The sequence below is a fragment of the Pinus tabuliformis genome, chromosome 3_1, assembly GCF_031772625.1.
Source record: "Pinus tabuliformis cultivar Carrire ecotype Pingquan chromosome 3_1, CPIR1, whole genome shotgun sequence".
Lineage (NCBI taxonomy): Eukaryota > Viridiplantae > Streptophyta > Pinopsida > Pinales > Pinaceae > Pinus > Pinus tabuliformis.
In genome coordinates this window covers 575207846-575225364 of record NC_142301.1, presented here as the reverse complement: position 1 = coordinate 575225364, position 17519 = coordinate 575207846, and the positions used below count along the sequence as shown (strand labels likewise).

General features: G+C 40.3%; 1 protein-coding gene across 1 annotated transcript in view; it reads right to left on the bottom strand.

Annotated features, from left to right (window-relative positions):
• LOC149188286 (GDSL esterase/lipase At5g03810-like) overlaps nucleotides 1-11572 on the bottom strand; it is a 59901-nt gene extending 48329 nt beyond the window's left edge. The window contains exon 1 of the mRNA XM_089409915.1: nucleotides 11359-11572. Within this exon, the coding sequence (XP_089266041.1) occupies nucleotides 11359-11572 (214 nt within the window). The remainder of the gene's footprint in view (nucleotides 1-11358) is intronic.
• Nucleotides 11573-17519: the final 5947 nt, after the last annotated feature.

Here is a 17519-nt window from a genome sequence, read left to right as displayed (position 1 = left end):
TTGTTCAATGAATGCACAACAACCAGGAGCTCCTTTTCGGTCACTGTGTAGTTAAGTTCGGCCTTTGATGGATTCTTACTGATAAAGTACATGACATAAAGAAATTTCTGATCTATCTGGCCTAGGGATGCTCCTATGGCTTTGTGTGAGGCATCAACATTAATATGAAGAGGAAGGGCCCAATTTGGGCCTTGGAGAATCGATGCAATGGTTAACTTTCCCTTTATGGTGTACAGGGCCTCGTGACATCTTTTTGACCATACAAACTGAGAGTCTTTGGCCAAAAACCCAAATAAAGGAGAAGCCAACTTGCTGAAGTCTTTTATAAACCTTGAACAATATCTAGCTAACTCCCTGTAATCGACACAAATCCTCCACTTACCATTTTTATTTTGAACTTACACCAAAGGAGAGACCCACTAACTATCTCAGATAGGGTAAACGAATCATGCATCTAGCAGTTTTTGCAGTTCTTCTTTGACTATATATTTAAGAGTTGGACTCATCCTCCTTTGGTGTTGTCGGACTGGCTTTCAACCTTCCTTGATATAAATATGGTGAGTACACACTGAGGGGTGCACTCCCTTCATTTCTTGGTAACTCCAAGAAAAGGCATCCAAATGTTCCTTTAACGTGTTGCACAACTTTTCTTCTTATTGAACAGAAAGAGATGTATTTATTTTCAAAGTTATCTTAGGGCCGAATTCTATGGTTTTGACATGGATAGGGTTGGAATCAACTACGCATAGATCAATTTGATGGTTGTTTTAGGTTTCATTTACTACTTCTTCTAAGGACAATGTAATTGGAGTTAGACTTTGGAGTATGTGTTCGATCAAATCATCTTCATCTTGTTGTACCCCTCCCATGGTTGTTTCTAAAGTATAGAGTTGGGTAGAATAAACTTTATCTTCCTCCTCATCTTCCGGCCACAAAGGTAAGTCATGTTCTAGAGATGGCTGAGCAAGAAGGTATAGGACTAATTGCTTGGACATATGCCCATTCTTGATGGTCATATTTCCAACTATGCAGCTAATGTAATCATCACCAGTGGCTAACTAGGACCTCCCAAGGATGAGAGGGTAACCATTAAGCTTAGCCTTAGGCTGGAGAACTAGGAAATCTGCAAGGTATTCCCAAGAATCATTTTAGACCATCATGTCCGACAAAATCCCCTCAAGGGTCACTGTGGAGCGGTCTAAAAGTTGTAGAACTATTGTGGTCTTCCTTAATGAACCTTGGAGGTTGAGCTTAAGCATGGTGTCCTTGGTCATCACATTAATGGAAGCCCCAAGATCGATCAAAGTGTGTGGGACGATTGTGCCATTGATGTGCACATCTACTACAGGGCTTCCAGGGTCCAAATACTTTGGACAGATTACCTGCCCCAACGTTAAGTCAGACAGTTGCCCAATGAAATTAATGGTAGGGGTGTCTCTTCTTCGCCTCCCTAGATGCTTGAAGCACTTCTCCTTAATCAGCTCATTGTAAATAGGTACATCTTTAATAGCTTGGAGAAGTGTAATTTTGACACATATGCTTTTCAATTCTCCTAGAAGTTCAGTCTCTTCTGGGGTAGGTAGGAGTGGTTAGGTTAATCTCTCAGGAAAGGGTGTAGATTTACTTTCAGCACACTTTCCTCACTTTCTTCCTCAACCTCCCTAGGTGGAGGTAGAGGTTGGTTGTCCGAGAGTACTCTCCCATATCTTATGTTGATTTTCTGAATCTCCACAACATAAGTTGGATATGATGTCTCTCCATTGTATACTTGTTGTGCCTGTCTGTTGTTCGGGTTCGGATTTGGCTGGATGGGAATCTGAGGTTGTTTTGGTGGAGAAGAGTGTAAAATCTATGGTTGGGCAGGTGGTGAAGGCAATAAAGCTGGAACATTGTTGTATTTGGGCCTCCACCCCTGGGGCAGTGCATTCCACTGAGGTTGTGGCGAAGCATATGGTTGAAATGACTGGCTAGCTGGCTGGGAATGATACTGAGGTGAAAAGGACCAAGGCAGAGGTGTAGACAAGGAAGGATGAGTATGGGGGCCACAAGGAGGTATGGATGTGGTCTGGTTTGGGTTGTTATATGCATGGGATGACCCTTGCATGCCCTGCTGGTATAGACTAGGCCCATGAGGTCTCCTTTGGTTTATGTAGTAGAGCTACTCAATGACCCCTTTACCTCCTTGATATACAACTTTGAGTCTAGGTAAATAGGGGCACTTGTCTATGGAGTGGTTTTCTTCACAAACTAAGCAAATTTCAATAGAGTTCAATGGGAATTCGTTCCTAGGGTGCCTCCTAGTGCATCTAGGACAAAAAGTGGACAAGGATCTCTCTGCTTCCTCTTGCTTTATCTTAATGTGTAGGGTATCCATCTATAGGGCAAGGGTTTACAACATATCACTTTTAAAATCCTCCAACATATTTCCAATTTCACCCTTGATGGATGAATTGGAAGAGGATGGACTGACCATAGGTTGACTACCCCTACCCTTTTTCCTGGCTTCACTAGAATGGTTTGTAAAGACAGTATTGATATCCTCATAGGGTAACTGGTAGATATCCCCTCCTACTAACAAGTCTAGGGTATCTAGAAGGATTTCCCTTACTCCTCTAAGAAAGACCAACTTCAATGACTTAGGGTCAAGTGTGCACTTGGCCCTTTTGTAGCTAAGTTGGAATCTTTCTTCATAATCTTGTAGGGATTCATCATTGCGTAAGGTCATCCTAAAAATTTCCTCTTTAGTGTCTTTAGACCTACAGTAGCCCCGATACTTATTGTTGAAGGCTTGCTGCATCTGAGCCCAAGTTGTGATGCTATCTCCAGGTAAACCCATGAAGCAGTGCAAAGCTGCATCCTTAAGAGTGGATGGAAATAGTTTCAACTTCTGCTCATCATTTGTATAGTAATAGGTTCAACATATGACAACAAACTCAAATAAGAAAGTGTCTGGGTCTTCTCTAGTCATTCCATGGAAATAAAGAAGGGAAAAAGGGCTTATATCTTTCATCTTAGTATCCCCTTTGATTTCCCTGATGGGGAAGGCACCCTCAAATCTTTCTCTATCTCCTCTGTCATTTCTATTTTCAACCATAGGTTCAGTAGGAATGGGTTCTCCTTCTTCTTCTTCCCATGGAGGTTCTTCAAATATGTCAAGTTGCTCACCTAAGGGTTCCTCTAGTTCATATCCATCGAAGAAGAGGGAAGGTTGGTTGTTTGAAGTAGTGGGGGTATTTGGAAAAAATTTCCCTATGTTATCCCTATTCCTACAAGGCATGAAAATAAAATTTTTTGTTTTGTTTTGTGTTTTTTTTTCAAACTTTGAAAGTAATTGTAGAATTGAAATTACAGACTGAATGAAAAATTAACTACTTGATTGAAATCTTACTTGTAGAATGGAATGGAAAGCAAATAATGCAGAATGGAAAAGGAAGAAAACTAACTTACTTTTGCAGAAATGAAACTAAGGGCAGAATATTAGAAACAAGAAATAGAAGAAAGAAAGTAGTAATCACATATTACTCAACACATCACTGGCAATGACACCAGAAAGTTATGAGCACCAGTATTGCAGCAAGAATGCTACAACTCCTGGAGCTACCAACTTTACTTTATCAACCTGGGGTTCGTACAAACTTGGAGTTGATATTGTTGCATATACAAGTAAAAGTGATGGTTCTACCTTTTGTCTCTGTTCATCTGGGGAGAGGCCACTAGGGTTTTCAAGCCAGAATTCTATGGATTCAGAAGAAGCTTGATTTCTAATGAAATAAAGAGAAATCGTGATGCAGGAGAATCCTACTCAGAATGTACTTATTTCTATAAATGTAAACCTGCGAGGAGAGTGAGAGATAGTTTTTGAGATTTTTTTTAGATAGAGTGTTAGAGTAGGCATAGTGTTATAGAGTGTTGGAGAAAGTTGAGTAGTGGGAAGAGTAAATTAGAGCATGAGATGCTCTAAATCTATATGTAAATATTGTTATGAATAAAGGAGTGTTGTGGTTAAAACTTGTCTTTGCGTGATCCTTTTATTACGTGATTTATTTTCATTATAGGCTGGACCCTCTGTAATTACAATGAACCTTTGTATCCTGGAGATGTTTCAATATCATAGGAATAAAGTTTAGAGAAGGACTAAACATAGTGGAAGGGATAAGTCTTGGCGGAACCCTAACAAATACGCGCTAAATCCAAAAGAAGAGCGGAAGCCATCCGATCAAAAGATCAACAGATCTAGAGTTATCATGTGCTCACAAGTGCAAACATTAATCCAGAAATAAGACACGATATTTTATTAAACTAGGTTAATAGCTCAGTTAATCTGGGTCATCAGATTAAAGGAGGCAGATCTGACGGATATCGCGCGGAAAAATGCAAGTACATTAATTTCATTTTCGGACCTGATGAGTTATCAAATGTGGTTTAATCTAGTTGAGTTTCGGGTTAATCATAGCCATTCGCTATGAAGGGCACAATACAAAGATGATCGTGTGGTAAAGGTGTGTGTGAGTTAATTCAAAGTTTGGACCCGAGAAGTTTATGAAATGCAATATTATTTCTTTCGGTTCCACATGATAATTGAAGTTTTTGTGTATTCCGGGTAAATAAAGGAATTCTGTTAATATAGCAGAATAATGATATTAAAGGTTTCAAAGGAAATTTAAATTGTTTTAAGCTCCGCTAAAGTAATCGGGGTCCAATAATTAATTTAACAGGGTTTAATTAATTTAAAACTCTTGATTTGTGTTTAGTTGCAGTTTCACCCCATCATTTGGTATCAGAGCAGAAGAAGATTTTGCATGAAGCATGATTATTTGTCAATGTTACAACAAAGGAAGGTGAGGAGATTTTCAGTAACCTAGAGCAAGGAGTGCTCATATGGTTCTAGAGGAGAGAACCAAAGAAATGCTAACAGACTAAGCTCAGAGGAGGAAAGCTTGGTGAAGCATGTGTAGCAAGAAGGAGACTTGTTACTGCAAAGGCTAATTGTAGCTCATAGGTTAGAGTTGTTAGTAAGACAAGAAAGCATATGACAAGGAAAATTAGAGGCACAGCGGAAGTAATGGAAAAATAGAGGAGTCAATTTTAGAATTTGATTAAGGTAGATATTTTCTTTTATTGATTTGAGTTTGAAGAATTAGAATGGAGAAATTTAGGAAAGGATAAAATAAATGTCAGATGAGTGATGAGGAGTGTAGGATAAGTATTGCCGAGATGAAATCAGAATTGAATATACTACAGGAATTGTTTCAAGAGAAAGTGAAAGAACACAGAAGACATGGATGGAGAATAAGGAAACAGGTCAAGTGGAATCTATTGCAAGAAAGATGGAATGCTATGTTGATGAACAAACTACAACAAATACATATTACTTTGTTGGAGAAGGAGAGACTCATAGGAATTGAGTCACATCAAAGAGGATTTGTTGAAACCCAGAAATTCCATGGAGGGAATTTTGGTGCTTGAAGCATCAAAAGAGACCAAAAAGTCTGATATTTTTAAAACTAATAGTTTATCTATGAATGCAGGTAAGGAATTTGTTGCTATAGACACAACTAATGACCATTGTTATGATCCATAAGTCCTTTATGAACCTGAAGAAAATTGGTATGATTGTTCTTCACTCCATGAAGTTGAGTTTGCAGCTCAATTAGAGTGGAAAGAACCAATAGCTGAAGAGCCATAGGCCAAAGAAGTTGAGACCAAAGAACCTGTAACAAATGAAGGAAATGACACCATAGAGAACATCAACTGTGTTGATGTGATTAGCAAAGAGGAATTACTCCTAGAGCATGGTGGATAAAATTGTAATAGATCATCATTGATCCATCCTGTGATCAATGATATACAGAATTTGGTTGACAGTTCGAGTGATGATAATGATGAACTTTTAGGTTTAGTTCTTACTAATCTCAACATGACAGAGTTACCTAGAAAAGCTATAGGTGCATATTGTGAACCAGTTTGAGACTCGTTCAAAATTTGGAGACCGGGAGAAAGAAGGATGACAGGAACAAAAACATAGTAGCATGGAAAAGAAATACTGAAGGACTATCAAAAAAATAGAGTTTGGAATCTTGGAGGTATCAAGTCATTCAGACTTGTAGCTGTCACATTACTACAAAAAGTGACAGACCTCATAGACAGAAGTGTATGACTTTTTTCTACATTGGGAGTCTGATGCAGAAGCATCCTGCTCAGAATATTATTGGACATTTGGTTGAACCAGGGGGGTGATGTTTCTAGTTATTTTTAAGAATCTTGTATAAATTGAGTAGAAATATATGTGTGAGGCTTTTAGTTGTGATATGTTCTCAACTATGTAAGAATACCAGGGATAATTAATGTGTGTAAATCTTGTAGAAATATTCGAGATTACGAGATCCTTAAATAGGAATTAGTTGAGTGATTTATGGAGAATATTATGGATTTAGAATAATCCATAACAATGTACTTATTTCTATAAATGTAAGCCTGTGAGGAGAGTGAGATATTGCTTTTGAGCTTGTTTTTAGATAGAGTGTTAGAGTAGGTAGAGTGTTACAAAGTGTTGGAGAAAGTTGAGTAGTGGGAAGAGTAGAGCAAAGCACGAGAGGCTTTGAATTTGTATGTAAATATTGTTATGAATAAAGGAGTATTGTGGTTAAAACTTGTCTTTGTGTGATCCTTTTATTATGTGATTTATTTTCATTATAGGTTGGAACCTTTGTAATTACAATGAATCATTGTATCCTGGAGATGTTTCAAGATCATAGGAATAAAGTTTATAGAAGGTCTAAACTTAGCGGAAGGGCTAAGTCTTGGTGGAACCCTGAAAAATACACGCTAAATCTAAAAGAAGAGCAAAAGCCATTAGATCAACAGATCGACGGATCTATGGTCATCGCGTGCTCACAAGCATGAACATTAATCCAGAAAATTAGATGCAATATTTTATTAAACTAGGCTAATAGCTCAGTTAATCTGGGCCGTCCAATTAAAGGAGGCAGATCTAATAGATTACGCGTGGAAAAATGCATGTACATTAATTTCATTTTCGGACCCAATGAGTTATCAAATATTGTTTAATCTAGTTGAGTTTGGGGTTAATCATAGCTTTTCACTGTGAAGGGTGTGATCCAATGGCGATCGCATGGTAAAGGTGTGCACGGGTTAATTCAAAGTTTGGACCCGAGAATTTTCTGAACTACAATCTTATTTCTTTCGGTTCCGCATGATAATTGAAGTTTTTTCGTATTCCGGGTAAATAAAGGAATTATGCTATTATAGTAGAATAACGATATTAAAGGTTTAAACAGAAATTTAAATTGTTTTGAGCTCCGCTAAAGAAATCAGGGTCCAATAATTAATTAAACAGGGTTTAATTAATTTAAAACTCCTGATTTATGTTTAGCTGCGGTTTCACCCCATCAAATCTACTCTAGGAGAAAGCTTGTCTACTAAAAATAAGGAAAATGACTAAAATCCTATGCTAAAAACATGCCATTCTCTAACTAATTGCTGAGAAACTATGCTTTACAAGAATGCCAAGTTAACATGTATGAAATGCTACTATCTAAAGCATGGAAATTCAAGACATCAAACGTCACTACTATGCATGTAAAGGAGTGACATAAATCTGTTTTGTTCTTTTTATTCTTTTTCTAGAAAATCAAGTGCAAACCCTAATCTCTTTTGGTTATGTGGTAGGTGGCTTAGTGACGTTGGTGGATGGTTGGGAGGTTTAGGAGATGGTTGTAAGGTTTGGGAGACCCTTGGATGACCTGGTGTGGCTTCCTAGAGGTTTTCCCTCAATTCAGCCTCAAAACAAGCCACTACAGGAAAACCTACAAGATGTAATAGAAACCTATAGGATTCCCTGTATTTCCATAGGATACATCCGAGAGAAAAAATTGGTTGTGGAAGGTGATGGAAGGCTTAGGGAAGTTGCGGATGGGTGGAATGGAGTGATAAAATGCCTAGTATCACTCAGAACTCAAAACCGAGGTTAGGATATGGTTGGATTCACTCAACATGCTTGGAGGAAATTCTATGTAAAATGATGAGATTGGTGAAGATCTTGGTGAAAGCAAGGAATGATCATGGATGGATGAAGTTGGAAGGTGGTTTCCTACTATGATATCTCTTTATATTTCTGAAGCCTCTGCTATGCATCAAACATTTATAGTTTCCAAAAAGTCATGTAAACAAGAAGAATTCTAACAAGCTAGAAAAGCATAATTTAATGAACTAGTTGTCTACTTCATGCATGAGGAAAATTGTTGAACATAACGGAATCATGGATGAGATATACTGTAAGAATGAATATGGAAGAGATGGTAATTAAATCCTATAATTGAAAAAATGATCAAATACTAGTTCAAGTACAGTAAACTCTAAATCTTATGAGAAAATGGAAATATGTCTTTTTAGGGCTACATAAGGGTATTTTCCTCAAATCATGATCCCTGAAGAAAGACGTGAGGCCAAGAAATCTACTAAAAACTCTGTGATGATCCTTTATACCTTCTAACCTACTACTAAAGTAAAGCACAAATGGAGGCAAACTAATAAAAAACTAATCAAGTCCATAGTACTTGCAATGGAATACTTCTAGAGGCAATTTAACCATGAATCTATGAAATTAAGCCAAGCATACAAATACAAGAAGAGGAGCCTTTTCTGCTAGGGTTGGGCCCTAACCCAAGTTCTTCATCCTTATGAGTTAACTCAATGTTGGATCAAGAAAAATCTCATTTTCATTATCAAAATAGAAAATTACATCAATGTCTTCCACAAGTATAGAGCTTGAAAAAACTAGTGTTTTTACAACAAAAATTTGAATCCTAATGAGGCTCTAGGCCTCTCTACTTATCCAACTAAATTCCCCAATGACTTCCTTAAATCTAGGGAGGCTCAGCTCCCAAACTTGAGATGAACTAACTCTTTGTCTATCACTTGCTCGACTGCCTTTTGATCTTCATGACTTGGCTGATTGCACTCCGAGCTGGTGTGATTAATGGAGGAATATTTGAATGGGGGAGGAGTAAATGAGGAGGATTTACCTCCTACAATCTCTCTTCCTTGTCCCATTCGATTTTCAAACCTTATTCTTTCCAAAATTCCTTTATTTTCTCTTCCAAACTTGCATTCAATGTATATTAGTCCACCAGGCATAATATCTCACTTTAACTCATCTCATTAAAAAAAATATAATCAAAACATGTAATAAATTGTTAGAAGAGTTGATTTGACTAGCTAGGAGGTGAATTAAGGCCCATATAATTACCCAATGATGAGGCTCATCAATGTATCCATACCAAGGATCTTGTGAAGAAATGAGGAAGAGATGTTCATCAAGGAATGACTCTTCATAAACAACATCTTCTTCATAAGGAAAATATGAGATCAATTCTATGAGTACTAAAGATTTTTTATATTTGGCAGACATAAATTTGAGATCATATTCCTATAAGGTAACAATCCATTTGTTATATTTTCCCCCAATCACTCACCTATTGATGAAAAATTGAAATGGGTTGACATCATCCAACACAAAAGTTTTTCTAAGCACAATATAATGAAAAAGTTGTTGGACAATGTGAATTTCTACCAGAGATAATTTCTCTATATGATAATACCTATGTTCAAGATTGGCTAAGCCTCGACTCAGATAGTAAATCACATGCTATCTACGAGCATGGTCTTCCTAAACTAGAACCATCCCAATAGTTGATTCTACGGCACCGAGATCTAAATGGAAATCTCAGATATAATTAGGTGGACTCAAAATGGGCGCAAAGGTCAATGCCTATTTCAAAGCATTGAAGGAGCTGTGAGTGAAATCGTCCCAAACAAATGGTACTCCTTTCTTTAGTAATTAGATAAATCCTTTAATAATGGCGTAGTTAATGATACATCTATTTAAGAAATTGGCTTTACCTTGGAGACTTTGAAGTTGACAAACCATTGATGGAGGAGACAACTAAATTATTGCCTCAACCTTGAAGGGATCAACATGTTGGCTATGTGAGGCCTGACCTAGGTTTAGAAGTGATTTAGCCGAGCAAATCTCGGTACTACTGGTTCTTTCGGCAACAGTCTGTGGAGCGTGGACTGAAGTCTTACCCGAAGTAATATGGGAGGGTGCTGGAACCAAGTTTCTGCACCCTGGGGATGTCTGATATGGGGTGATAGGTACGTGATTCAACCTTTGCACTTACTAGGTTACGCGCACTAGCAAGCTCATTGCGTCTTGTGGTACTGCCTTCACAACTCTAACCGTAGTGCGACTAGTGTTAATTACCCAAGTCTTGCTTAGTTAGGTTATGTTCACTAATTACTTAGAAGGTTTTCATACATAAGAATTCATACAAGTGCGTGCATATAAATAAACAAATACCATTAACACATAGCATCAAAATATAGATCTACGAAATAGATGCCCAATATGCCGAATTAACTTAGCTTTATTAATAATTCTTTTCAAGTTCAGTTCAATATAGACCCGACTCAACCCTACACACTTAGCTGCAGGGGTTCGCGCACTCAGCTACGGACTCTACTAGGCCTATGCACACTCAGCTGTAGATCCTCTTCCTACTATTACGACCCAATACACTTCAGATCCACTTCTATCTTCTAACCATGCCTTCACATCTATCTATTACTTGCTTGCCAAAAACTGTCTTGACACTTAAAGCCTCGCTCTATTCATACAATCCCATGGTCTATGGACCATGGGTAGGCTGACACAACTTTACATTAAACTATATTATTTTAAGGCGGACAACCCTATGACTCATCCTAAACTTTTGCGCTTCGGGCCTGTAATTCACAGAGACTTTACATCACTTTGACAAAAACTCGGGCTTTAAGTCCCAAAACCCTGCTGTGGGGGGATCCACTACCCAACAGGCCCCCAACACAATCATCATGACTCGTCCTGAGTCACTATGTGATGATCTTAACACGGAGCCCTTCCAACTGTGTCTAGGTTGCGCGAAGGTCTGCAGCACACTGCTCTGCCGTCTACTGGATCTACTCTACTCACTCGACTGAATGCTTGCTGGCAGAGGCAAATCCCTGTCATAAAGCTTGCATCACTTTCATTTGTGTGAGCTTTCCTTCAATGTCGGCACTGATGATGAAGGCCTCATCAATCCAAGGCTAGACGCGTGCTTTAAGTACTACCTCCTTTTGGCATGCGACATCCACTAGCCAATTTGTGGATCTGTACTCCTATTGGTGGGTCTGTCGCAATTTCTAGCTTTGGGGCACAATGACATACTTCCTCTACTATCTACTCCAACTATTGATTATGTGCCAATGCTTCATCGCATTATAGGCTAAGCTGCTTGATGTTGATTCGTTGTTCACTGAGCATTTGCACTGTGCGTCCTTCCCTAGCACAGAGTTCTGTTGTCGCTCCGTCCTGTAGCTGGTATAATATAACTCGTGGAAGGGCAGCCAAGTTTAGGCCAAGTCCCTTGATCTGACCCACTGCGGCTTTGTCCTCCGTGTTATCTTCTGTCAGTGCTCCTTCTGGCAGCACGAAGGTGTTAGCCGTTTTGGCTCGTAACAGCTGCTCCATTGTCGATGTACGCATGGCACCGTAGGTGACTACTGTTCCTTCTTGTGGGCGCCACACCTGAAGTCCCTGAAGTTGCGCCCTGAGGGCCCCTAACACATTCTATTGCTTCATCGATTCTTCTTGGTGACCTCGCGAACTATGTCGGTGATGTCGTATGGGTCACCCTCTATCAGTGTAATAGGTTCCCCATCCAACTTGGAAGCTTTGGTCTTCTTTCGTGGCCCTATTCGTTCCGTACCGCATGGTCACTTTAGTTGTGTAGATGTCATGCTTAGGTCTGTGCCTTCCGCCGTGTCGTCTGTCCCCTGTCCTTTGGTCAGGTCTGGGCCTCTTTCGTCCTGTGTCGTGGTGGCCCCAGCTACTGCTGTTTTTTCGGAAGCCTTGGTCTGCTCTGCGGAGGCCTTCGCTACCTCGCGGGAAGCCCTTACCTCCTCGACAAACTACTTGTTTCGCTCCTGTTTTGCCAGTAGCTTGGCGGCATCCTTCTGTATTTATATCGCTATCTCATCACATGTTGCCAGATCTGGGGAGAACCATTCGGGTGGCCACGAATCAAGCACTGGGAAAACAGCATCATCAATTGCGATGAAAGGGAGTTTGGTCCAGTTCTGCTCCGGATCCTTCCATGCCTTGATATACAGATTGTGCATATCCGCCTTAAAGTCTGCAAAGCTCCACAGACTGTCGTACACCGTGGGAGATAGGCATAGCCTATGGTTGATCCACATCCGGATGCTTGCCTCCATGAGTATCCAAAAGATCTTGGTCTCGCGAATTTGCGTGGCATTCTTTGTCACCCAGAGCAATGCGTATTTTGCTGCCTCTGGCAATTCCTATTCAAGAGGAGGAAACTGACTATCCTCAGGCAATTCCTCTACAACTAGCAAAATGGATAAGAGCGACCATGCATAGTGGAAGGTCTTACCCTACTCCTAGGCCTCCTTGCAGTTCGTCAGAAACTCCTCATAGAGGAACTGCATCCTGTTGAACTGTACCCCCTCTGTGCATTGTTCGGCCAACGCGATGACCATTGTTGTACCTCATTACCACAACATTTTCTTATCACTTTTCCTTCCAATAGCTAGGTGGCTACGTGCACCCCTTTGTCTTGAATGCTAGTAATGACGTAGACCCTCTGCCTTTTCTCCAACTTGTATTTCTTCTTCATGGCCTCTGCGAGCGCCAAGTCTCCCCTTTTGCCAGCTATTTCCATAGGGTCCCTTCCCATTCAGGGAAGCCGAGAAATCCTATGAATAAGCTCTGCCATCATGGGAATAGGCTCCTCCAGCCACAAGTACCCATCGTGCACCAGGCAAAGCAGTTGCCTAATGACAAATATCATGATTGGTGCCCGGTGAAAGTGTGGAATCCATATTAGGTGGAGTATCCCAGCCTCCTCCACCCCGTGCAGCCATTTCCTCGGCTATAGCACTGTAACTGACCCCTCCTTGCTCTATATCATGAGTTGGCTAATATCCAAATGGGGGAACTTTTCACTGTCTGTGAGGTCCCAATCTTCAAATTTCGTCATGGGGACACAGCACAGGACTAAACCTTCAAACATAATTCCATCTGGGAGGAGTGGGGTTTCGAGTGCGCTCTTAACGACATCCAAATCCTTGGATACTTTTGATTTCCGTCTCTGTGGGGGGACATATTTGGGCAGTTTTGCTGCAGTGCACACTAGCTAAATGTCTTCCTCCATTTCTTCATCTGGTTCAATTTCTTCTAAGAAGGCCCAAAGATCCTCCTCATCATCATCTGTCTCAAGATTAACCATCTTGCCCTTGTCTTCCATAGACAGTTTACTAAACTGCGGAGACATGTGGACTGGTCCTGCTGCCTATGGATCCTTTTTGGGCCTCAGTGTCCGATGCGATTTAGGAATTTCCGGCGCATCCACCACCAGCAGCTTAGGGCTCTGCGTAGCTCCCTCAGCTGTCGCCATCACTTTATTCACGAAGCCTACATCTCTTTTGGCAATGTCTCAAACACTGAACTTTCTCTCAAAGCCTCTAAATTCATAAGGTCTATACCCAATTGATAGCGCTGTTAGAGCCTAAATCTACCTGAGGTTGAGAAACGAAGGTCTAGGGTAACATCATGTTACACTAAAAAATGTCACCATGACTATTTACAGTTAGTATGGCTCTATCAACAGTCATGCTATCCTCTTAGGAAAGTCTTATGCCTCTGCTCTCCATGTCAAACTCCAAAAAGAGAGAAAGTCTTTATAAATGTATTTATCTCTGGGGACGCAGGTTCTCTCAACCTTACCTGCGGGTACACACCCAATGTTCACAAAAGCTGCGTCTTTGGACGCTATGTATGTAAAGGGGCAGGTGCGTCCCCCTGTAAAGGTTAAAATGCGCAAGTTTCATCTTTAAAAAGTTACTTGTGGTCATTTCTAGAGCATTCTAGAAGGTTGTTCGACGTGTATTGAGCGCCTCCAGATGGTTCATGCACTCCTACCAAAGAGGAACTTATCCCATCAATAAGGGAGCTATCCCATCCAAAGAGGGGATTATCCCATTGATGGTGGACCTGATTAACTTCCTCTTGAGCACTATAAATACAGGCATTGGGCCAGAAGGAGGAGAGGTTGGAAGCTATACATTTCTAAGGGTAGATGCTGCAGGAATTAGGACTCCCATCTAGAAGCTTGTGAGGAGAGATTGCCATCTTTGCTTGTTCTATTTGGAAGTGGGTGAGCTTTGTCAAAGTAAAGGAGAACTCTTGATGGACCCTGGGAGGGACTTGCACAACACCAAGGCTCAGGTTGTATTTGTTCCTTTTGTTACCTATTAATGCAAATGAGTCCATTCTTCTCAATAACTTGTTATTTATGAGTTGTTTCATGTACTCCATGGTCTATGTGTTAAATATGTTTTATTCTATGAGATAATAAAGTGCTATTTAATCGTTTGATTGTTAGTGTATGCAGGTTTCAAAGTGAAGGAGGAGCTCATCCGGATCAGCGAAGCTGGACTGCTACAACAGCGTTGGACTACAGGTAGGATCTAAACACTTGATTTCCCATATAGTAAATGCATGTTTAGAGAAGGATTGCTCTTGTTTGTCTTGTTTGTCACTAGAGAGTCTTAGGCTCCTAGGGAGGTTGGTTGTGTCCGCATAATCGACTCTTTCCGTCTGACAAATTGGCGACTCCGCTGGGGACTCCATTGATGTGAAAGTCTTTTCCTTTGTATGAACTTTGCTCTGAGAAAATTGGTTTATTTTTCTGGTTTTTGGCTCTGTGACTTTGTCTTTGGGTGGGTTAGCTTAGGGTTAGATTTATTTTGGTTTTTCTTGAATTTTCCAGTAGGACGCACCCTCTGAGTATTGCACAGTGCGTCCCTGGACGCACTGTTGCTGTGTGCACAGAGCGGGCCCGCACCTGTTCTAACGGGTTGCCTGCGTCCCCTGCTAAAATTTGAGAAAATCCCATTTTTTGCATTATTGCTCTTTGATTTTGCTTTTTCTTAGTTTTTACTGCCCAGATTCATTAGTCTCTTGTCAAAGATCTTCACCTGAACTTGTTTCGATAGCATTGAGTGTTTTAGTGGATTTCATAGAAGTTTAAGCCCTAGGGTTTGATTTTTGAGTAGGTCTTGTAGTGACTTTGGCGGTAGAAGTTGTCAAGCCTTAGATCTCTCTGGTTTTGTCAGCATTCTTAGAAGTCAGACCTGTCATAAAGTCTACCTGTGAGAGCAACTTACCATTGAGTTGTCTCTTTGGGCAAATTTTGAAGTGCTTGTTGATTGAGTCTTGAAATCCATTTTACAAAAAGAACAAAAAGATTTGAGTTTTGTTTTGACTAGTCTTTTGATTCTGCATTAGCTGGTACTTGATTTGATTTTGGTCAAGTAAAAAAACCTAGAATCATCTTTGTGAGCTTTTGCCTTGTTAGGTTTACTTAGAGTAAATTTCTTTTGATTTGCTTGTGAGTCAAGTTTTCATAGATTTTATAGCTTTTGAGATTGATTTTTGTTAAAATAGATTTATATGCTTTATTAAAAAGAGAAAATACAAAAACATCTCCTTTGAAAAGTTTTGTTTCAAGTAGCTTTGAAAAGTTTTGGAAAGTTTTGGAAAGAAAAAGAGTTTTTCATGCACGTAAGGAGTGGTCATGTTTGTATGCTTGAAAAGATAAAGAGAATTGTTTCTTTGATTGTCTTTACTAAGAAAGTTGTTTTCTATAAAATTTGCATCTCTCAACTCTCTTAGTTAAGAATTTCATTGAAAAACGAAAGTAGCGTAAATCATCTTAGGTGCATCTTTGTAGTGGTTTGAGTCGCATCTACACAGCATTGGTTTCACTTCCGCTACCTTTTGTCTTTAAGAAAAACCATAAAATTAACGCTTAAAGTAAAATCGACGTAGTAACTTTTATTTACTAGGGCTCTGAAACACCAATTTAGATCAGGCTAGTGTCTTGGAGTAGGTGAGTAATTAACTCTCCAAGACAACAAAACCAAACAAGTAGCTTATCTTGTGATAGAATAAATCCAATTGTCTCATTTGTACTCTGGGAAAGCTCCTCTTAAAGGAGAAGCACGAGCTCGTGTCCAAACCAGTGAGGGGATCAATCCCCCCTCGTTGGGAACGACGCCAGACACGCACGTATTACAAACGGTAAACCTCGGATTAACCATTGTCGAGGAGCCAAGGGTCACTTGTCGGTAAACCTTGGATTATTGTCAAGGAACCAGCAAGGAGATTGAGCTTGATACTCTGCCCTTGCGTGCTGTCGGAGTTTAGACTGTTCCCCCAGATGCATTTGTTGCGGTTGGTAACCTTAGTGACCATTATCTTTAGGATTCTACTGAGGTGACAGTGGAGGGAAGATCCCACTGTACCTGGGGCAGACGTCGGCTAGACTCACTTGGATTTTCTGGGGGGTTCACTTCACTCGAGACGGTTAAAGTGGAGGAACTTGGTCCAGTCTATTCATTAAGCAAGTTGCCGGGGTAACTGTTCCACCCGCCACTTCTGTACTGAATCCGGCGAGGTTGGATTTCATCACCAACTAGCGCTTTCGGTCTGGAAGGCTACTGTTTGTGCTTGGTTTGACGCCCTAGATTCTTTAGGCGTGTGATTCAAATTTGTTTGGTTCTTTAGAGAATTTAGGTGGTTTGATTTGAAATTTTATTTTGTTTTCGTGTGTAGTAGTTAAAAGTTTTTAGCTGTGGCGGAATTACCGAGACAGTCCCGTAGACTTCGGGGCAAGTCTCCTGAGATTGTTACCGGAACAGATTTGTTAAGAAAACTCCGTAGATCGCGGGGTGGATCTCCTGAAGACATTCCGGGTCAGTACGAAGGGTTGAAGGTCCTTGTAACTCCTCCTAGTGGCAGTAGAGTAGGTTCACCTGAAGAAGGAGAATCTTCCTTGGTAGTCCATCCAGATTACCAAAGTTTAGAGACAGGTTATAATCCCGAAGCTGTTACAGTTTCTAAGCTTGTTGGTAGTTTTTCGTCTGCTAGTGATACAGGCGAAGAACCTGAAGTATATGAACCTGTTACTCCGACTTCTAGTGTTCCAGATTCACCGAGAATAGAAAGATTTATCACCGAAAATCTTCCTACTGGTTTGATTGCTATCGAAGAACTTGCTCCAGAAGAAGAAATAGGCGTCTCTAACCTTGAAGGTCAACTTACCATTGATCTCAGGGAGCGTGAATCCATCTTTTACAGTCCTCCTAGAAGTACTACTTGGTACCTTTCGTTAACCAATTATTTAGACAACTCAGGGATAGGTTTTTCTACACCTCGTACTCCTTTTCCACCTGGAGGTATTCATACTCCTGTAAATATGTCTGGTCAGTCATCCGTGTTTACTCAAAGTCCTGAATCTTTCTTACACGACGGTCCTTCTGTTCCCACTGGGTATCAAGCACTTTCTGGTACCTTTGCGGGGGCATCTCCTCAACCCGTTGATCATGGGTTA